Source organism: Leguminivora glycinivorella, chromosome 10 (genome assembly GCF_023078275.1).
Source record: "Leguminivora glycinivorella isolate SPB_JAAS2020 chromosome 10, LegGlyc_1.1, whole genome shotgun sequence".
Taxonomy (NCBI): domain Eukaryota; kingdom Metazoa; phylum Arthropoda; class Insecta; order Lepidoptera; family Tortricidae; genus Leguminivora; species Leguminivora glycinivorella.
In genome coordinates this window covers 16,008,235-16,032,025 of record NC_062980.1, presented here as the reverse complement: position 1 = coordinate 16,032,025, position 23,791 = coordinate 16,008,235, and the positions used below count along the sequence as shown (strand labels likewise).

General features: G+C 36.8%; 2 protein-coding genes across 2 annotated transcripts in view; both read left to right on the top strand.

Annotated features, from left to right (window-relative positions):
- The window catches only part of LOC125230405, a 158,056-nt gene extending 134,570 nt beyond the window's left edge, over nt 1-23,486 (top strand). Inside the window, exons 21-24 of the mRNA XM_048135543.1 lie at nt 1,215-1,307; nt 1,810-1,926; nt 2,885-3,005; nt 23,384-23,486. Coding sequence (XP_047991500.1) covers nt 1,215-1,307; nt 1,810-1,926; nt 2,885-3,005; nt 23,384-23,390 — 338 coding nt within the window. The 3' untranslated portion in view covers nt 23,391-23,486. The remainder of the gene's footprint in view (nt 1-1,214; nt 1,308-1,809; nt 1,927-2,884; nt 3,006-23,383) is intronic.
- Nucleotides 23,487-23,517: 31 nt separating this feature from the next.
- The window catches only part of LOC125230191, a 52,466-nt gene continuing 52,192 nt past the window's right edge, over nt 23,518-23,791 (top strand). Inside the window, exon 1 of the mRNA XM_048135261.1 lies at nt 23,518-23,538. The gene's annotated coding sequence lies outside the window, so the exon portion shown is untranslated. The remainder of the gene's footprint in view (nt 23,539-23,791) is intronic.

The following is a 23,791-nucleotide window of genomic DNA, read 5'->3' as shown; positions in this document are numbered from 1 at the left end:
TGTAAAACAAAATGAAATGAAAAAACACGAACCGAAATACCACGATATAAAGTATACTTGTAATAACTATCTACGAAATAAAATTCTACGGTTTGATTTTAATTGTATCGATTATACTACGATATGAACTGTCGATGAAATGAAATTATTTGAAACGTTGTCTTTGAAATAAAATTCGAACAAGTGTCTGTGTGTGTGGACAAAATTCGCAGTAAAACCTCACGAAATTCCCCAAAACGTAATTTGAAACAAAGTATACTTAAACTAAAGAAAAGAAACTATGTAAATTTCCATAAAAAATTAGATATTAGTCTATTTGTTGGAAACCTTGAAATTTCCCCGTGAATCCCTCCGCGTGTTTCCCTTGAATTTGCCCGGGTGGTGACGGGTTAAGAATTTCACCACCCCCTTTCTTCCCGTGGGTGTCGTAGAAAGCGACTGTGGGATATGGGTTAAATTGTGGCGTAGGCGAGAGGCTGGCAACCTGTCACTGCAATGTCACAGTTTCGTTTTCTTTCAACCCCTTATTTGCCAAGAGTGGCACTGAAACTTGAGTAGTTTCATGTGCTCTGCCTACCCCTTTATGGGATACAGGCGTGATTGTATGTATGTATGTATGTACCTTGAAATTTCTAAGAGAGGAATTCACAGAAAAACGAAAACTTTCCCGTCGGGACATCACTACTTCGGATGCGGATTCGAACGTACTTCAATTAGCTTTAGATACGACACTTTGTCACAATTTGGATTTCTTTCAACCCCTTTTTGCCAAGAGTGGCACTGAAACTTCATAGTTCACGTGCTCTGCCTACCCCTTTATGGGATACAGGTGTGATTATATGTACGTATGTATGTAAGTAAGTATGTATGTACGACACATAGTAATCGGATATAATATATAAAAGAATCATTATTGACATTAATTTACGTAATATCCCATCCATTCCGTGAAGACGAGATTTCTTTTTCTCTCGTTTGAATCAGGCTGTTCCTTATTTACTGATCTATTCCTGGGTGTACAGTCGACCAATTGGAACCCTAGGCCACGCTACAACCATTGTCAAAATGACAAGCAGTAAGAGATTTCTTACAATCTGATTTATGTTATAACGTCACTATGACATAGTTCTACAGTGGCCTAAGGTTCCAATTGATTAGCTGTACACACTCTTACCTATTAACCCATTTGATATTACTAAAACTTTTTGTTACAGAAAACATATGCCATTGCAAATTCGAGTTGAAGTACATTCCGCCGGTAAAACCTCTCCACCCGCCGTCGTCTGTTCCCTCGTCTACAGAAATATGTAAGAAATTTTATTTTACATAAGATATATTATAATAAGTAGGGAATCAATGTAAACAGAAATAAAATAGTACATTACGATCTAAGTACAGAAAAGAGAAAATTCGACACGTGACACAAATTACAATATTCTACGACGTTTTACAGTGCGCTGTTTATTATAGACGCAATATTATTATGAACAATAATTACAACAATAAATTGCTGTGATAATTAGGTTAGATTAAGATCATAATATATAATATATGCAATGCACTATTCATAAGAGCTTGTAATGCAAAGGTCATCTCGCTCCCAACTGCGCCACGGAGGCCTGGCTAGATGTGTGTGAATTTATCCATGCATTCCCTCAATTCTTTAAATAGCGTACGAACACGTCTTAACATCTTTTCCTTTAATTTAAAAATATTTATAATATAGTACTTATCCCAAAATTCATTTAAGTAGTGTCTGAATAAATAAATTTATTTTATTATACTTATCGCAAAATTACATTACAACAGTGACTACACCTCCATCGTTAACGAGAATTTGCGAGTGCTTCGGAAAAACGAAACCTACAGTCCCGACTCACAAAGAACCGTGCTGCTTACAGTTCAGAAGCACTCCTATAAAAACAGGTAATGATTATACCATACATACTTGATTTTTGAAAATGATTCAATTGGCGAAATAAAGCTATGGAAACTGTCTATGACTAACTATCTGCTAACCGAAGACCAAAGACATATAAATAACTCGGTATAGACAGGTAAAGTCTAAGAAAAAAACGTACCTCAGTACCATACAGAAAAAGGTATGGTGGCCTAGATGGCATTACACCTTTGGGGTACGCTCAGCTAGATGGCGCTAATATTAATATTTGACATTTTAAAACATATCATTATCAAGCTAAGAATATGGGCCAAATTGTCAAAACTGAGGTTCAAAAGTTTTAAGCCTGTGTCAAGAGATCTGTGATTACATTACATTGTACATTTTACTTCGACAGAAAATTCTCTATAATACTCGATCCTCTTTGCTGAAGACTAGGTATTTGGTATTTAAGAGTACCTATCATACATCGACTTCAGGTGAAGTGGCGTGACCCTGTCAGACCTTTATCGACATGCGTGACCAGACAATTGTCCCATATGTTTCATAGGGCAAGCGATGTAGCCTTTCACCCGACGGCCGACCCAGATATTGGTCCTCAAGTATATCTTCTATATAGTTTGAGGAAATAACGATCGCTAAAAAGTAATAGGAATAATATTGCAAAATCTTATTTATAACTTGTTTTCACACAGGTAGCGCAGTCCTAATTATCTTGAAAACCAAACTAACATCAACTTTTAGGCAAGATTTTCTTATTAAATAAATATTATAAAATATATTCAATCTCAAATTATTTATCTCCACAATACATTTGCTTCCCTTAGCAAGCACATGTCGACACCGTTTTTATGTATTTTCAGTTTCAGTATATTTCTTCTATTATTATTACTTGTGTCCTTAATTTTGTACAGCCGGAGCTTTAAGTTTTTATTTACCCGTAAGGACACCTCTGATAATTCATAAGCCTTTCTGTATGAATAGTGAAATCTCGAAGGCTGACGCTTCGCAACGATGGCAAGGTGACAGCACGCTGGCGGATGGTGGTTCGACGCTGGCCGCGTCAGAATAATCCGAGCTGCGACTATAGACTCGCTGACTTTTGGTAAGTTCTTGTCAATTTAATATATTTTTAAGGGCGTTTGTTACATAGCTCTGCTTGTGCAATGCAAATGCACAAAGAGAATTTACCAGCTCTGGTTTCATATTAAGCTTAAATAAACCGATTTTTACAATTTGCGCTTAAATGCTTCGTCATATGGTTCATTCCTAAGATCGGCAGGTAAGTGTTCGTAGGTCTGGAACATACAGAAATAAACTCACGCCCGTATTCTCCAATGGGGTAGGCAAAACACATACTAAACAGATTTTTAAGTAAAATCTGGGCCTCAAAGTCTATAACAGACTATACAAGTAGTGTCAAGTGGGGCGACAGCGTTTTTCATGGCTATGTAAGCCAATACAGCATTGCAGAAGTTTCTGCTTGTCAAATAACTTGTGGGGATGGAAATGCCTTTAATTGGTAAAAAAACTAACGAACTGTATATTTTCAAATGATTTTATTCACATTCAGTCACATAAATCAAAGTCTTTAATCACATTCGGTTCAATGATCATTTAGATGCTAAACCACGTTTTGCTATTTTGGATTAATAGCACAAATAGGTTAGCTTTTGGTCATTGCATTTTCGAGTTGCGTTTTGTGGTGTAACATTTGGGGTTATATTCCAATTATCATCGTTTATCATTATAATCTCGCATTCAAGTTCAATTCCGATTGTGGTTACAAATATTGACGACTGGATGACCAAAATGGCTGCGCGTATTTGAAAATTAGCGTGATTGAGCTTGACATAGATCACATGTCTTTTCTTCTAATTGTAATATTAATGACATCAATCTTGTTCAAACTTAAGTAAATGGTATCAATTGTCACTCACCCTAAGCGCGTTTTCACATTATCCGATCCGATATCCGATGTTGGACCGATATCCCATATATTTACGCCGCCATCTTTGACTTTTTTCTTTGAAATCCTTCCGACATCCGATATCGGATCGGATAATGTGAAAACGTACTAAGTATGAAATTTACTCGTAAAAAAATACCTGTCAAAACCCACCTTTTGCTTGAGTACGCCCTACGCCATATAGTACGAGTATGTATATCAATCAAAAATTTAAACACCTAAAACAAACATTTTAAAAGTTCGTTAAAATTAATCTGACACTAACTGCTGACTGTTATAAAAGAGCTTAATTTACGTTGGTTTCCACAAATTTTCGGTTCACCTCATAACACATTTTAATTAACTCCATTTCCACGAGCTTTCACAAAAAGCTTTCCCATTTTCATAATAATATTCAAAACCTTAACCAAACTGATTAATTTGATAGTAGCCACTGGAACGAATTAAACCCTTTGGGGTTTTCTCAAATATTTGCTTTTATAAATTAGCTTCAATTTGTTGTGTAAAATCTTTTAAAAATATTTATTAAATATTATTGAAGTACAATAAATTGTAAAAAAGCAGATCTATTTTGTTTGCTGACCGTTTGTAAATTGTTTGCTGAACAGAAGTTGTAGCTCAATTTTAATTTATTGCCAGCTTAATATTTGTATGCTGTCCCAATTATTAAATGGCTGATTATTTTTTGCAGATCATTTTTAATTTTTATTTTATGTAAAAATTTTTTAGACACATTTACACAGATTTCTCCAGCGCCTTATTTTGCAGAAAACGTTGTTAACGAATAAATAGCGGTATATACATTATGAAAGTACGGATAATAAGGATTCCTGATGTTTCACATTTCCAACACCAAAGCGCCTCAGGTGTTTTGAGTTTCAATCCTTTATTGAGCCTTTACAACTTCATAAAATACTAACAGGTTCATAGTTTCTAAATCTTCATAGTTCATAATTTCTAATCCGCTCTTTCACTTGTATGTTTTATATAAAACAATCCAATTAAAATTAAACTTAGTTTCGCAAAGGATTAGAATCAGTCTATAATGTGTAGTATGTACTTGTACTGTTATAGAGCTAAAACATATAGTATTAAAACTGTGCTTCATGAAGTTGAAGGTTGGAGGTTCATGTAGGTTTTACCTCCAGGAATAAACTTAGTTGTCTATTTGTGGTATTTTATACCCAAAACGTAAAAATCAAAAGGACCGGTGCTGGACTAAGTTATAAACTTTTTCATGCTTATTATGAATTACAAACAACTAGCTTTTGCCCACAGCTTCGCTCACGTTAGAAAGAGACAAAAAGTAGCCTATGTCATTTTCCATCCCTTTAACTATCTCCACTTAAAAAATCACGTCAATTCGTCGTTCCGTTTTGCCGTGAAAGACGGACAAACAAACAGACATACACACTTTCCCATTTATAGTATTAGTATGGATAATCGGGTTTTCGGGGTTAATCTTATAGTCCTCAGTATAACCTATAAATTATGCACCCCGTTACATTATTTCTGATAACTAAAAAGCATACTGTATTATCTACCTTATTTATTTTTACAAAGTTTTATTTTTATTGCTGACGGTGTAGGGCGCGACGACAGTCATATATTTGTGCTACATTATGGAAAAACTTTGTACTGTTATGGGAAACAAAATTATGTTTTCGACTGACATACTTACTTCCGAAGAAAGTTTGCAGTTTGCGAACAGGATGGATCAAAGGAAGTTATTATTAGACTTGAGCAGTAATTTCCTTGTCAGAAAGTGATTAAAGGGCGTGCCAGGATAATGACTTAGTTTATGTTTCTTGTTACATTATATATTGGCTTTTAGTGTTTATTTTAGACGATTTATGGTGCAATGTGTAAGAAGCATCGCGTTTGGTGGCTAAAGGAATCTATATGAGAACGACATATTTTACCACACAGCTGTCGAGGGTAGCTTGCGACCGATTGCGACATTTCGTTTCTTTCCTTTTTGTCTGCAAGTGCCGCAAACCAGTCAGCGCGCGAAGCACACTAGTTAGATAAACTCGCATCGGTGCGTCCCTATTGCACTTACAAATATTTAGAGCGAAAAGGACGGCCCGACGTCATCATCGTTTGTCATGCGTCCTTGCTTGCCTGCGTATATTTTTCCAGGTCTTAGCGTCAAATTTGAGATCATCTCCAGCACACTTACGCCACTCCGTTAGCTTCTCCCATTTTCGTTTCTTGTGATAAATTTTCCAATAAAACATATTGAGTGTTTACTTTACTTTAATCTATATGTACTATCAGCAGCAAAAGTGCATGGAGAAATTATGAATGAATTCATTGATAAATTCGCTATGCACTTTTGCAGCAGATAGTACACTGGAATTGTGAATTTAACAAGTTCGACTTGTTGCGGGTTTATCTTAGCGTTTGAAACAAAAGTATTTTAGTAAACGCAATAAATCACAATATTGAATATTGATGAAGTCATACAAGTCGAATTTGTTCGAACAACAAGGTCAAACTTGTTTAAAACAATATGTATCAGGTTCATGTTGCTTTTATAAAATCGACTTGTTGATTCAAATATATTGTTGATTCAATGACGAGTAACTTGTAGAATGTTCTAGTTACACTTAACAAAATTTTATCCAAAAAACTTGTTGAATGAACATGAAAACTGGTTGTTTTTTCTCTCAGTGTATGTAAAACATGACCCGCGTATACCGTTGCTTGGCTTAGCTGATGATTCTATGAAACCAATAATACACAGGTAATTGACACAGAATAAACTAAATCAAAATGCAGGTGAAATATTTCAGCCAGTGTTGGAATATTATTAAAGACATTTAAAGGAAATTAATCGTCTGTAATATTTTACATGGTTAATAATATTATGTGTACATAAAACATGACCAGCGTAATTATACTATAATAACGTTGCGAATCTGATATTTCCATGAAACCAATGTTTATAGTTAAGTACACAGAATAAACTATTACAAAATGCAGAAAAAATGTTTCAGCTAGTTGGAATAATATAGAAAATCTACATTTAAAGGATTTAAGACAGGAATACATTATCAAATTACGTGCCTAATAACGACCCATAACTGCGATTATCTTTCATTTTATTGTGTTTGCGTTATTCTTACGACTGGCCCATTATTATCTTAGCATCGTCTATTTCAAGCTCCTTACCCCTTTAAGTGACCTAAAGATCCACTAAAAGTGTACAGAATTGCAGACCTTTCCTAAAATGGTTTCCGAAACCTAGTATAGGTAAGTGATGTTATAACAGTCAAAGCTGCGAAGTTTCAGTTGAACGAAATTACGTGACCGACATAAGATAATGGTTACTCACAAGCTGTGTATCCGTCTGGGAATACACTTAAATAGCCTAGAGCAGGCAGATACTGATCAAAATTATTGCGGTTGTAAGACTATTTTTTTACCATCAAGTCGGTCTGTAAATACTCTATCACAATTTAATAAAGAGTATTTACTATCGTATAGTATGGCAACTACCGCTTTCCCGCGGAAAGTGCCGCCCACCCGCTCTCGGTTACCTCACAGTTACCGCCTGTGAAAAACGCGACCAGTCGATTTGTTATATCTCACTCATACAAACATGTTACGCGTTTACCTACATGAGCGTAGACTGTGCGTAGAAACGCGCCTCCTTTCATATATTTAATCGCCATTGTCCGAGGTGTAAATCTGTATAAAAATATCATTAATATTTAGAGTATCCCAGCATCGGTGTTCCCAGAGAAATATGACCTCGGTCTCTTTAAACGTAGAGTGAATAGGCTATTACTGAATCGGTGAGCTCCATCTTAGACTCTGTCTTCACTTCCCACAGGTGTGACTAGGGTCAATCGCCGATCAATCCATAATAAAAAAAAATCAAGAAAATTTTGACACAGTCAAAAAATAAATTATTAAAAAATTTATTGAACTTAGTTAAATTAAGTTCAATAAATTTTTTAATAATTTATTTTTTGACTATAGCACAAAAACGGTTTAAATTACAGCAACACCAAACCCATCTAATGCGCGAATATTATTTGTATAAAAATACCTTTCAATGTTACCAATAACGTTGAACTTCTTTGCTGCCATTTGAAACAGAAAGTCGACTCTAATGAAGGTTAGGCGTAACAATAACAACCCCCTACCCCTAGTGACATTGTAGACCGCGGGCCAGACGAAATTTTAATATTATAAATGGGAAAGTGTGTGTGTCTGTTTGTTTGTCCGTCTTTCACGGCAAAACGGAGCGACTAATTGACGTGATTTTTTAAGTGGAGATAATTGAAGGGATGGAGAGTGACATAGGCTACTTTTTGTCTCTTTCTAACCCCCCACTTCCCTAAAATAGGAGGTGCAAGTTCGTATGGAGCAGTCCTCAATTTTCGAATTTAACGCGTGCGAAGCCGCGGGCAAAAACTAGAAAATAAAATATTAAAATGTTTCTTGAACTTAATTTAACTAACTATTGCACAAAAACGGTTTAAATTACAGCAACACCAAACCCATCTAATACGCGAATATTATTTGTATAAAAATACCTTTCAATGTTACAAATAACGTTGAACCTCTTTGCTGCCATTTGAAGCTGAAAGTTGACTCTAATGAAGGTTAGGCGTAACAACCCCTACCCCTAGTGACATTGTAGACCGCGGGCCAGACGAAATTTTGGGTGATCATCGCATTCCGTGCGATACTTCTTAGGATCACTTGCACCACCGAAGATGGAGGGTTAACCCGAGGCTAACCTTTCAAGACCCGACGGCTCTCCAGGGAGCTAGCTTAAAAATTTAAATGACACCGTAATCAATTTTGTTATAATTAAAAATTGAGTGTTCATTTTTGACGTATGGGTCTCGAAAGGTTAACCCACCATTTTGTATGGAAGTTGACAGTTGACAGCCCACTAACCTTGATTTAAGCGGGTGGCGCAAGTGGCCCTTAGAGTGGTTAACGGCCATGGATAATAAAATTTTCCCTTATGAAGGTCAGGTAACTCCTAGCGCATATTTTTACATGTTCATGCGACCAGCTGATGCCCTTTCCACCGCGAAGCAACCAGGTGACGATTTGTTTTGTTCATGATATCCTCTCGGCCTAGATACCGCTGGGAAGACAGTGTGATTGCGGATCTGTGTCAGCTACAAACCGATGATTGGCAGGAAGCTGCGCAGGATCGGGAAAGGTGGTGTTCTCGTTTTGGAGGCCAAGATTATCTTTGGATCGCAGAGCCATATTAGTTAGTTAGTTATGATATCCTCTAAACTATCATCTGGCAAAGTATGAAACGGGACACGATGACTCAGTATACATGTTTTTTTTAGACTTATTCCTCAACCCACCAACAAAGTGCCAGCTGACCTTCGTTTGCCGTTAACCACTATACAAGGTATCGCCTGGGAGGTGATTGATGGAATCTTGGTCGTGACTCGAGGTCTATCAGAAGCCCCAAATTGTTATTGGCTAAAAGTCCCTCGCAGTAATATAAAAAGATTTTCTGTTTATTTCATTTACTGAAGGTCCGTTGCGCGGATAGAAACTTATTGAATTTATCTCTGCTCGTACTTTTTAGTTTACGGGGTATTCTCATAGCATTTGGTGTTTATTTGGATACTAGGTTTCTTTTTGCACGGCACACCACTAAAGTACTGTTAGAAAACGACCTAGGCTTTTCTGGAAGACTCGAAAACCCTTTTTAGAGAAGTCGCAAAGAATTTTGCAAATAGTAAAATATATTGGATCCAGTAAAACTTGAGGAGGCGGGAAATAAAACTATCTACTTATATGTATTATGTATTTCTTTCACATCACCAGTAACTCTAAAAGACAGACATGTTAAATGTTACTTGTCATAAAATAGATCTTCTTCAATATAAAACCGCTTCAATAAATTGACTATTTAGGTAAATTTGTAACAGCGCTAGTTTAGAAACAACTCAAATTACTTTCATTTCACTTGATTTCCCTGTAGGTTTATGTATACAGATGTAGTGTAAAAGAAACGTCTTATTTTCACGGAAACTCATTAATTTGTGATACTATTTCAGCATGTCTCAGTACCAGATGTATTAAAGTTGATTGAAATAACACGACTAATTTAAATGAACGCTTCCCACATAATAAGATAGAAAACATACGCATTTCTATAGTTTTATAGTGGGATTTTTACACTTTTAGATATTACTTTTATACAACAATCATCTCAATCAAATATTTATAGTGTCACTAGCTTTTGCCCGTGGGTTCGCTCGCGTTAAATTCGAAAATTGAGCACTGCTCGATATTTACAAACTTGCACCTTCTATTTTAGGGAAGTGGGGGTTAGAAAGAGACAAAAAGTAGCCTATGTTACTCTCTATCCCTTCAACTATCTCCACTTAAAAATCACGTCAATTTGTCGCTCTGTTTTGCCGTGAAAAACGGACAAACAAACTTTCCCATTTATAATATTAGCATGGAAGTATGGATTTAGAACCTTTTCTCTTGCTAACTCAACTACTATCCTGGAATAAGACAAAATTAACTAAGAGTTAATTTGTGCCTCTTCTCATGTGTGTGATAAATGTAATAATATATTGCGGCAACGCGGAGTTTCATAACAGGTCACGCGTTAATGTTACCAAGTAACTCCCATTGGATGCCGGGTCGGAGTTCCTGCTAGATTAACAACGCCCGGGCTTCGAAAGCCTGACGATCGTTTTGACATAAATAAGGGAGCCCTGTACAATTGGAATTGGTTCCCTGAAGAATAGGCCCCTGGAATTTATAAACCGCAGGGTTCCTAGGTATCTAAATGAGGACCTTGTTGGATGTTAAAATAAGGATGACGCTGACGACGCTTACTAAAGTATCGTTATCGTAAATTGGCGCGACAGTGCCAGACTACACTGAGAGAAAATACAACCAGTTTTCATGTTCGTTAAACAAGTTTTTTGGTTAAAATAGCGCCTACGTGCTCTTTGGTTCAAACAACAAGCTACTTGTCATTCAAATCGGCAATATATTTGAATCAACAAGTCGATTTTATAAAAACAACCTGACACATACTGTTTTAAACATACGTTTGGCTGATTCAAACGGATAAACCGCAACAAGTCGAACTTGTTAAATTCACAATGCAAATTTCTCTCAGTGTACGTTTCTATCGGCGTCTAGCGTCAACGATTGTCAACGATTGTCATTTCGGCTAGGCGGGCAGGGTCGATTTTTTTTTAATATTGGGGACACCTTACACAGATCAACTTAGCCCCAAACTAAACATAGCTTGTACTATGGGTGCTAAGCGACGATATACATACTTAAATAGATAAATACATACTTATATACATAAAAAAACATCCATGACTCAGGAACAAATACCTGTGCTCATCACACAAATAAATGCCCTTACCGGGATTCGCACCCAGCCTGTCAATAATTACGCTTGCAATTTTATCATTTATCTATGTGGATAAAGCATCCGTCACGTTCTAGCAAGTATGTCAGTGTGAGAGTGCCAGATGTCTTATCCACGTGGATAAGTGATAAAATTGGAACCATGATAGCCCTGCAGAACCGCAGCTTAGCAGGCAGGGTCACTACCGACTGAGCCAGACCGGTCGATAAATTAGAGTATGTAATTTTATTTCCTTCTTCTTCAATCTAGAGGTTTCCTGGCCTAACACCAGGGTCCGCTTTCCTGCTCAGTCTTCTCCACTTTTCCCGGATTTCAGCATCCTTGGGTCTGACATTGTTCTCTTGCATGTCCGCTGTCTAACGTCCAGCCAGCGCTTCTTAGTCCTACCGCGGCCGCGTGACCTAGGACAATAGGTAAATTCATTTTAATGAATTAATACTGTGTTGGGTGAGACTCGAACGCAGGGTATGCAACTTGTAAAAACGTTTAGTTACTGAAGATCACATTTATTCTGGGTTAGTTGACGTGATATCCAAGATTTGCGAAGCAATTTGAACAGCAGATATGAATGACTGTGATTGTAGGTATTGAAGCGATTATTCACTCCCTCCCCCTCGCGAAATCACGGTGTAATAATTTACGATCGACGGTGCGCAGCCCGCCAATTAATTAGCGCTTGGATCGTTACTCAACAGGATTGTTTATTTAAACCTATAGTGAACTTAAATTCCCTGAGTCTCATTCATGTCATGTCACTGACCGGGATATAGACCTTGATTAGCTTTTTAATTTTTATTGGGGTCCCTTTAGATGATCACGGGAAACATGACGGGTTGATGAAGCATGCAACTGCGTCACAGAGATGGGCAAATCGTAATCGATTTGGATTACACGATTACTTGATTTTACTTTGTAATCCACTACTGGGTGTCAAATTACTTGTAATGTAATCAAGTGAAACGGTAAATTACCATTACATAGAAAGGAATCACTAATCATCTATACAATAATTACTATTACCAATAATTCGGAATCATAGTCGATTCAAAATAACTGAAATTATTAACTTGATTACTTCCAGATTACAAATATGTAGTACCTCAGTCAATTATTAAATATAGATGCGGTCAACGTGCCCAAAAGATGTATCCACAACCTTAACTATATGGTTTTCGGGGGTGCTGATTTGAAAATTGATGACCGATTTGGAATCTGACATTGCTGACTATCACTTTGACACAAAAGTCGTCATGGGTGTCGTAAAATAGGTTTTAGGGGGTGCTGATTCCAAAATTAATGACCAATTTGGAATCTGACATTTCTGGATGCATGAAGAGTGGGGCGCGCTCCGCGCTCGCCGTTGTGTGCTCTCGTGTGTGTGTGTGTGTGTGTGTGTGTGTCTCATGCATGGCACACATACGCAAGGCGTCAACAGAGGTAATCACGGTATATATCCTAGTCTAATTAAACTAACCGTGAATCATTTAAAACTCTTAAATTTCCTGAACTGCTGAAGTAATAATTTGATAGAGATCTTTTGACTATTATTATACTCTGTACTTTTAGGTACTTAAAGTATAACGTAAATAATGAATTTGTACTTGGTAGTTACATAACATTTTTTGGTTAGACACTTAAATACAAATCAACGTGAAAATGTCACTGAGCGATCTGTCATTCCCTTCCTTAACCTTCTTATTTGATCGTATCGGCGAGAACATACACTATATCCATTTTTGGTAATGTTTTCATTCACCCACAAGTGACTTAAGTTATGGAACCTTTTTTGAAGATAGCATTTATTTACATTTCTTTAACTAGGTATCTAAAAATACAGACTATATTTGGGGGCCGGGGGGAGGGGGGATCATCCTTTGAGGATCCCTTGTGGATAAATTCCCTACCGTGTGGATCACGCCACCTGCGCCAGAGTGCCTATTAGGAATCTGAGTTAGCCTAGACTTTATAGGACGTCATTTAAAACGGACAAAAACAATTTAAGGGTTAAAAGGCGGGTGAAATATTCAACAAGAGAAACCATAATGTAGCAGTAAGCTTAATCATTTTCTTTATGCGATTTTAACAGCGCGTCAAGCGAGACGTTTTGGAAACACAGTTTTCCCGGCTACATCAAACAGAAAAATAGTAGTAGTTACATGGCCGAAAGCCTCAGATTCACATGTTTGATGACGTTAGATTTGCCTCGACCGACAATAAGCTAGAGCTACTAGACTCATATCGTATTTGGCACAATAAATTATTGTCTTCTGTTGTATTTGACATTAAAAAACAATATTTATAGATTTTGAGTATTAAAAGTGTATTATGACTACGTATTTTCGATTAAAAATGTGTCTAATTTTTTATTTATTTTGGCCACCGAAAACGCTGTCAGCGATGTAGTAACGTCATCGAATTCGAACTTTACTGCATGTCAAAACAATCACTGACATATTGAAATTTATGCCTTCATATTTAAAATGTCAGAAAATGTTGTTTTCGAGTAGAATGATACGCAGAAAATCTATAGATTAATATAACTATGTGGTTTTCGCCTGATTAATTAAAATTATACTTTCAAAATATTTTTTGCTGTTTGTAAGTCATAATAAAATACTGTAATATTTCATTTCGGTTAATTGGATCGTATCTGAGTCATTTCTTACTTTATTGGTCTAGATAGCCTTATATTATGTTACAACATTTTTGCATGTGTCATGACCGAAAGAAACTGAAGTATTTAAACCCTCATTCAATATGCAAACCGTCTATATAGACTGAAAGGTAGACTTATAGGCAAATATTATTTTCAGAATGCCTCTCCAAATATTCATAATTTAGATTGTATGCAAATAAATTGCCAATTATGACTTAAACAACTGGAAATATTAAGAGCATTAAAGTTATTACGAACAACGGACTCGATGTCGAGTTATTTGCTTGGGAAATATTTTAATTTAGGAAAACTTTAAACGGGTACAGATTAAAAGTTTTTGCGGCGTGTTATTGTCGTTTTGATTGCTTTTTATGAATTATTCATAGAGATAAAGAAGGAAAGATTCTCAAATTAAGAGACATTGTTTTTCTTTGGTGGTTTAATCAAGCCTTAACTTTTAACTGCGAAAATGCGAAAAAATGTTTCATTATTTCATTACATATGGTATTTTTTTTACCTACGGTATATCGTTATGTACTATTTTTGCCATTTGTTTGTCTCGCCCCATATTGGTAATATTGTCCGATTAGTGTTTACATCACATGGTTCAATGCGAGAATGTTAGGCATTGTGAACTATAGATTCAAATAAAAATGTATAGTTATAGTCAAAAACACGGAGATTGATTGTCCGATCAGTGTTTGCATCACATGGTTATACACTGCAAGAATTTTAGGCCTTGTAAACTAAATATTCAAATAAAAATGTATAATGTCAAAAACACGGACGTTGTTTCAGGTCTTAAGTTACCTGAAGTTAAAAATATTGTAAAAATAAAAACATTTTATAATATAAAAGTAAATCTTATTTTATTTCTTTTTGATCCAGTCTGATTTTGTTTTATTAAATCTTACATAAATTGAAGCATCAAACGACTCATTAAAATATAAAAACTGGTCGTAAAAAAACCTCAAATGAACGAACGATCGAATGATCTGAAAGAAATCCGTTCAATCGTTCCGCATAATTAAACGCGATGGGTCGTACTGTAAGCAATAGGGTTGCCACATTTATTTCAATTCCATTTATGGACTGTTAACTCTAGAACAGTCCCTAATGAATCTACTGGACTTAGACTACCCAGCCAAAATCACAATCACTTAAGCTTCGTAAGTGTTTTGTAGCCAGGTAACCAAATTCACAAACGTTAAGAATAATAATTATCGTTATCGTAGCACGCTATCTCTGTCGCTCTTCGGTATTGGCGCGACAGAGCCAAACTGCGTTTCGATCGATGTCTAGATTCAACGATTGTCATCTCTCGCTTATTCGCAGTTATTTACCCAGTGGCGCGGCAGAGCCAGACCGTGTCAACGGTTGTCACATTGCCTAAGCTAAGAATAGTCATGTTTACTTGCTCAATTGATTGTTTAATCTTGTTAGGTTATTTTTGTCACAAATTGTGAAGTGGCAACCCTGGGCTGCCAACGGCATGGGCAGTCGTAACAGGCAATATCGTGAGGGATTTATAGACGCCACATCCCAAATCCAATTCTTCGTGTCGATATTTTGAACGGTACCGATATAAAACACTTTTGGGGAAATATTTGTGAAATGCAGCGATTCATAAATATGATGTACGAGTGTGAACAAATTAAAAAATTATACATACAGACTCACTCCTGGATTCCCGTAAAGGGTGGACAGAGAACATGAAACTGCTGAAGGCTTAGTCGCTCCTAGTAATTAAGGGTTTGAAAGACGGAATTGCAGCGACAGGCATTTGTTTCTCGCACTAGTGACGAAACTTGAAAGGGCTGCACATACTGTGAAGAGGGAATTCGTAACTTTTGGTCGTGTTTTAATTTATCGCAACTCGTTTAGAATTTTCTGTTTTCCATACTTGTATCGTATTGTTGTACTATTTTATTCGTCAACACAGAGAAGACAAATTACTCATAACAGACAACATTTATAAAATGAATGAAGTGGAACAAAATAGTCTCATCTCAGCATGTTGCTAAGTGACTTCCAGCGCGGATTCTCGTAAAGATATTGATTTTCATAACATGATGATGATGATGTGACCCTGTCCACACTGAGAGTTGTGAATTTAACAAGTTCGACTTGTTGCGGATTTACCCGTTTGAAACAAAATTATTTTAATAAACGGAATAAATCGCAATATTGATGATACATGTCGAATTTGTACGAACAACAAGATCAAACTTGTTAAAAGATATTTGATTGAATCAGCCAAACATAATGTTTTAAAAATATGTGTCATGTTGCTTTTATAAAATCGTCTTGTTGATTCAAATATATTGTTGATTCAAATGACAAGTACCTTGTAGAATGTACTAGTTACACTTAACCAAATCTAACTTATTTGAACCAAAGAACACATAGGCGCTATTTTGACCAAAAAACTTGGTTAACAAACATGGAAACTGGTTGTTTTTTCACTCAGTGCATTTATCCCTCAATAGGGACATAGGGCTCTGAGAAGAATCTTCCACTTTTCATGATCCTGGGAGACTAATACAGAACCTTTATGTATCATAATAATCTATTTGAATTATAGCGTAGTTATGTAACCTATTGTCATGTTTGTTATGAAAAATTGCCTCAGCATAATAGGAAAAGTTTGAATGATGCCGCTACAAAGGCTTATAGGAAGAAATGGCACGATTTATCCTTTTATTACGCCATCTATTTATATATAGCAGTTATAATGGGAATAAAATGGGCTATAAAAAAGTAGTTTATTATCAGCTATCTTTTGCCTGCGGATTTTCCTTCAAAAAGGTTTTTAAACAGTCTAATTTTATTAGTGGAATTTAAGAACTTGACAAATAACATTTTGGAATTATCAAATGCGATAGCTTTTATGTAAATATTTAGGAAACAAGAATATAATAGTATAATAATAAGTAGCTTGGTATGTCACAGTCGTTGGGTATTGAGGATGTGGCATTAGACGGTCGGTGAAGGAGCGCTTTTTTAGTCGGCTCACAATAGTATATTATATAACGGTAACGTTATGAAGGCTATAAAAGTTGAGTACCGCGGTTAGGCCACGAAGGCTTGCCGAGTGGCCTAAGTAAGGTACGAGACTTTTATAGCCTTCATAATGTTACGATTGTATACTATACTTTTTCTACGACAGCCACATACATACCTATTCGAGAATAATAAAATGGGTTAGCTACTCACTTCATGTAATGAATGGGAATATTTGTGTGGATCGTCGTAGCATTGAGTATTCTGTCCACAATGTTGATGGCGAGAACTTGTTGCACAATTCTTCAAAATATGCCAACAACGCCGTTTCAGAGAAAGTTGAAACTTTTTTTTGCAATTTCCATGTCAAAACAATCATTACATTTTTGGTACGCTTTATCTGACTTTTCATGTAACAAATTGTCAGTCACTTTGAGCGCCCATAGCCTTGATTTCTTCGGAAGTGCATTTTTCACCAGAATCACTCATAATTACTTATGTTTTTGCACAATAACGTCGAATTAAAACAAACTACACACCACCGAAATAATTCAAATAGTTTCGTGATAAGTTTACAAATGTCAAACATACCATAGACAAGAGAAATAGAAAATAAGCCGGTTTTCAATTACGAAAAATGTGGTTGCGTTCAAGAATATTTAAATGTCGAATGTAAAATTATTGGATAAACTTATGATTTTTACCTTTGTTTTGCAATATTTAATATGTAAAACGCATTTAAGTTTATTTTTTCATCTTGATTTAAATTATGAACCTAAATATTATATTAATTATTAAAAGTTACTTATTACTGTAAATGAAAACATACCTATTAAATGGAAGTTGTGCTTTTAAAAAAAAATTAACAGAACTCCTATATTCATATGATTACTGCTAGCAGTAATCCTATGAACCTATAGACAAATAGACTTTCTCATCGTTACTCAAATGAACTTAATTTGGATACCGCTGACAATAATCTAATTGACAGATTTAAGTGCTGGAGTAGAAAAAAGTCCTTTGTAACAGTCTTTTGTCAGGAGGCAACAAAGTGCGCGCCTTTAACGCCTGGGTAATGCCTCTACTCACATACTCCCTTGGCATACTAAGGTGGACACAGACCGAGCTGGACGCCCTGGATCGGAGGGTCCGCTTACTGCTTACCACACACCGTATGTTACACCCGCGCTCGTCTGTTATGAGATTGTACATCCCACGGAAGTACGGAGGTCGAGGCTTTCTAAATGCCAAAAATCTCCACGTGTACAATCTCAGGAATTATTTCCTTAACAACGAGTGTGGGATGCATCGTGATGTGGTGGTAGTGGACGGAAACCTCACGCCGCTCTCCTTGGCGAAAGAGAACTGGCGCAAACCTGTGGTACTAAGTACTGCGGACCGCAAGGCGGTATGGGAGAGCAAGCAGCTACACGGGCGGTTCTACAAGGCCCTCACGGGACCAGATGTAGACCTGCCCGCATCGGTGAACTTGTTACGATTCGGGGATCTCTTCGAAGAAACCGAGGGTTTTGCCTGTGCAATTGCGGACGAAGTTATGATGACGAACAACTACCGGAAATATATCCTGAAGGACGGTACGGTCGACATTTGTCGGGCATGCAGCCGTCCCGGTGAGTCACTCAAGCATATCATCTCCGGTTGTTCTCTTCTTGCTAACGGTGAGTACTTGCACAGACATAATCTCGTAGCCAGGATTATTCACCAGCAGCTTGCTCTTCAATACGGCCTTGTGGACTACAAGTACTTACCTGCGCCAGTTCTCGAAAATGGTCATGCCACGCTCTATTTGGGATCGATATATTATCACTAACAGGACTATTGTAGCCAATAAGCCTGACAGAGACAGATCGACCGCAACGCCGGGCCGTGCTCGTTGACATCACCATCCCCCATGATGAGAATCTCGTGAAAGCCGAGAAGGACAAGTCCAGTAAGTACCTAGACTTGGCTCACGAGATAACCGCCATGTGGGATGTTGATTCAACGATCATTGTTCCGATAGTCGTTTCAGCGAACGGTCTCATAGCGAAGTCTCGACCAACATCTTAAGAGACTCTCGCTAGGTGGCTGGATCAAGGGCCAGATGCAAAAGGCGGTGATCTTGGACACGGCGCGGATAGTCCGACGGTTCCTCTCTCTGCAGCCCTAACCACCAGCAGCTTGGGCCCTGCCCCGCTGCTGGCGGCACCCTAGGTTAGGTTTTTATAATGTGTTTATATATTTTGTATTGTTTGGTATTTTACTTTTATAATCCATACTAATATTATAAATGGGAAAGTGTGTGTGTCTGTTTGTTTGTCCGTCCTTCAAGGCAAAACGGAGCGATGAATTGTCGTGTTTTTTTTAAGTGGAAATAATTGAAAGGATGGAGAGTGACATAGGCTACTTTATTTTCTCTCTAACGCGAGGAAGCCGCGGGAAAAAGCTAAAATAAAAGAGTTAAAATAAATAAAGGAAATAATAATAATAATAAAATACTTTACTGTGCACTACAAAAAAAGATGCAATTTACAAAGCCAAGACTAAAATAGCAGATTACAACAGGCGGTCTTATCCCTAGGGAGCGATCTCTAGTATACATAGATAGAATAAGGTTTATTCGTAAGACCTTAAACAATATTTTAAACTGACATAGAAGAATAAAGTGCCGCGAAATGGTATCACTTCAGCATATTGCTGGCGACTTCCAGAGCAGGCCCCGTAGCCAATGGCATTTTTATGCGACGCCGAACGCCGCAGAAATGCAGTATATCTCTATCGCTCTTGCGTATTGGCGCGACTGACGTTTGGCGTCGCAGAAATGTCATTTGGCTACGGAGCCTGGTCTTCCGATGGAGACGCAGAGAATCGAAAAAGAACACGGAAAACGGCTGTTGAATCCTACACTCGCGGCGTCCACGGAGTTTTATGCAAAATAGTTTATTGAAAATTTATGCAGAGGCTTTATGGTTTAGTACAACAATGAGCAAACACGCTCAAAGGAATGTGAAACCACACATTCATATTATAATTTCCTCATATCTGCGTATAACCTAACCACAAAATTTAAATTTCGAAAAGGAACCCCGACATATTTTGTGGACCGATTTTCATGAAACATGGCTAACAACACTCCCGACTAGCTTAGATTTCAAACAAAAAACAAACTAAATCTAAATCGGTTCATCCGTTCGGGAGCTACGATGCCACAGACAGACACGTCAAACTTATAAAACCCCGTCGTTTTTGCGTCGGGGGTTAAACAGTAAATGATGATTCACGCAAAAGAAGTATACTCCATGGTCATTTGATCGATACTGGCCGGTTATACACCATTTTAAGCAACAATGGAGCTTACTCGACGTGATTTTCGTGTTATGATATATTATGACTTTAAAAAAGGTTTAAAACCTCATGAGTGTTTTTAACTTTTAGTTTCGACTTTTGGAGAGTTTGCGTGTTCACGTGCAACTGTTTTTAATTGGTTTTCTAAATTTAAAAGAGGATGGGAGAGCTTTGAAGATGAGGCGAAGACCAGATGGCCGCCAACCGCAGTCACTGAAGAAAATGTACAGGCTGTGGAAAAAAATATTCGTGCGAACCGACGAATTACATATGTAGAGCTCGAGCGTGAACTGGGCATTGGATCAGCAGCATTGCAAACTATAATTCATAGTAATCTGTCTCTTCATAAGCGTTTTTCAAGATGGGTGCCGCACAAGCTCACCGATTTACAGAAAGGCCGTCGCGTGAATTGGTGCAAATTTATGATAGATAAATTCCACGCAGGCGAGAAAAAAAACGTATATGATATACTTACAGGTGACCAAACATGGCTATATAACTACGATCCCGAAACAAAGCGACAGTCCACAGTATGGTGTTTTGAAGATGACCCGACGCCAACAAAATGTCGCCGAACCCGAAGCACACAAAAACAAATGGTTGCCTCATTTTTCTGCAAGACGGGACATATTGCTACAATAGTGCTAGAAGATCAAAAGACAGTTAATTCAGAATGGTATGTGACAGTTTGTGCCCCAAGAGTACTGTCAGCTTGGTGTGACAAGCGGCCGAAGTCAGGAACCCGGCACCTGCTCTGGCACCACGACAACGCTGCCCCGCACACTTCCGCTAGAACACTTGACTATTTCAGCTCAAAAAACGTGACTATTCTGCCCCACCCCCATATTCCTCTGACCTAGCCCCCTGTGATTTTTACCTTTTTCCTAAAATTAAAGAAAAATTAAAAGGAAAGCGATTTGAGAACAAAGAAGATGCCCTGGCTGCGTATAATTACGAAATTTCTGAGGTGTCTAAAGAAAAGTGGTCATCGGTATTTTCTAAGTGGTTTAGACGGATGGAAAAGTGTATACGTGTTCACGGTGAATACTTCGAAAAAATAGATAGCTGTAATAAAGAATAAAGTATGTAAATCTTGAGTATCTAATTTCTTTTGGCATGACCCTCGTATTTACAAAATAACTCATCTAATTGTTTCATTTTATAAGTTATTTCCAGACTGAAATTAAGTTAGCTACAGAGAAACTCCATTAACATTGCTTACAACACAGTGCACAGCGAAAGGCAAAAACCACGGAATGTTCCAATTTAATTAAAAGTACAAAGTACGTTGCAAGTGGGATTTTTTTCTTTATATTGTTACAAATGGAGGTAGTCGGATTTCATTAAAATTGCTAACCGATTTGGTGTTCAATCCGGTCAGGCGCCGGTAGCTAAAAAAACTTTTAGTGTAATCTGAAATTAAAGAAAAAGCGACTATGTCCAACGATGGTCGAGCCCGGATTCGAACCCTGGTCCCCTTTCATCTTACGCTTCTAACATCCTTACCATTGACCACCCGGCCTCGTTTTCGAAAGACGACCAACATTTCTAAATAACGTTATTATTCTATAGACTATAGGGAATCCACGTTAGTTTGTGTGCTAGGAAAGTCAGTGAAAAATGTCGTAAGTATCTCATGAAAATTTCGCAACTTTTCTTATTTCTCTCGAGACAGATTACAGTAAATGACGAAATACTATGTTGAATTATAAAAATTGTTTGTTTTAGCTTAAAACAATATTTACCTATTTAGTACTAAGTATTCAGAATATTAAAAAATAATTAAAGTAATAGTTCATTTAGAATTATATTTATAATGCCAGACCCTCTAGACAACTTGCCTTGTCGCGCGCGAGTCCATACTAGAAGTCGCGCTTGATGTATGACAAGGCAAGTTGTGCTAAAGGGTCTGTGGCCCGTTTCTCGAAAGGTACAAGCCTTGTATTACAAGTGTGTTTCCATGACAATCCATACGATTTGACAGTTCGCGCACTTGTAATACAATTAAGGCTTGTACCTTTCGAAAAAACGGGCCCCTGGTATAGTTAAAAGATTGTTTAATTTTTCCGATACCCGGAAATAAATTTACGTATTCGTGCTTGTTTTGTATTTCAAAATTTGTTACAAGGTTTTTTGTTTTAACTTTTAAATAACGTAATACTTCGTTCTTTGAATCAAGCTTGGTTGGATTAAACTTAAAAAGTTAATTTTAGCTCGTAATCCGTTAACTCTCGCGCTAACTTCTCAAACTGGATTAACACTGATTCTTTATTATATTCATGAGAATCGGTTAAGAAATGCGACTAATAGTAAATGAAAACATACGGGCAGTGCATTATCCATTTCTCAACTTTAATCTGTTTCAAAGGATTTATTATTTGTAATAAAATAAAATTCCTACAAATTATATATAAACTATTGTACACAAGAAAGTAAAAAAAGAAAAGAAGAAAAAAAGAAAATCAGTAAAAATCAAAAAATCTACGCTGTCGTTCTAGTCAATTAAAAAAATATATTTTTCGAACTGAATGGCTTATAATATTGAGATTGGTCGGAGTTTTGTTATTATTTGGGAACAAAATATTAAGTTTTTATGTAACTTTGACAAAACTTTACAGACTTTGAACAAGTAGGCGTTTATTGAACAATGAAAAAGTGAATACTTATCTCAGTGTTCATTATTTACATTTTAAGTTTCTTTGTGTAAAAACATCTTGTTCTTTTGTTCTTAATATAATTTCATGTCAAAGAATTTTTTTATTGGACTGACTGGAAAAATATTATATTTATAGTATTTTATTATACATTATTAAAACAAAATTGACCACTGAAGGCTTCCCACATACATATTAACCATCCATTATTTTTAATAAATTATAACATTCATATAGCTCACTCCCGCCAAACCCCAGGCTCTCATGAACCATGGCAAATATGTCGAAATAACGAAAGGAAGAAGATTGATACGTGGTCTTCTTACCTATCGAGACACTAAAAATCTCGTTACATTACAAATAAAAAATATTTTAACTATAAAAGGTGGTACATAAATATAAATTCATGATTATATCAATTGTATGATCTTGTTTCGTTTCTGAACGGCAGGAGGTGATCGCTGGGAGAGTGAAGTGCGTCCACCGGGCGTTGCGATTCAGTGTACCCCTGATAAAGGACTTTGCATGGTCGGCCAGACTGTGGAAATACTTGTGCAAGTGTACGCTGACTGCTGGGGACTGTACTTTGACCAGATCATGTTGATGGTAAGCAAATCTAGTTAACAATATTGTGGTAAAACTTGTTTAATTCTTAATAACGGGCGGCTAAAGATTTGCGGGTGTTGTGAATGATTGTACCCTGGATAAAGGGCTGTATGCTCGGTCAGAATGTTGATATACATGTGCAAGTGTATGTTGACTGTTGGGGACTGTACTTTGACCAAGACTATGTAATCGGCTTAGCCAACAGGATTACTACCTATTCAACCGTTGTATTTATCTGTTGCGAGAAAGCTTC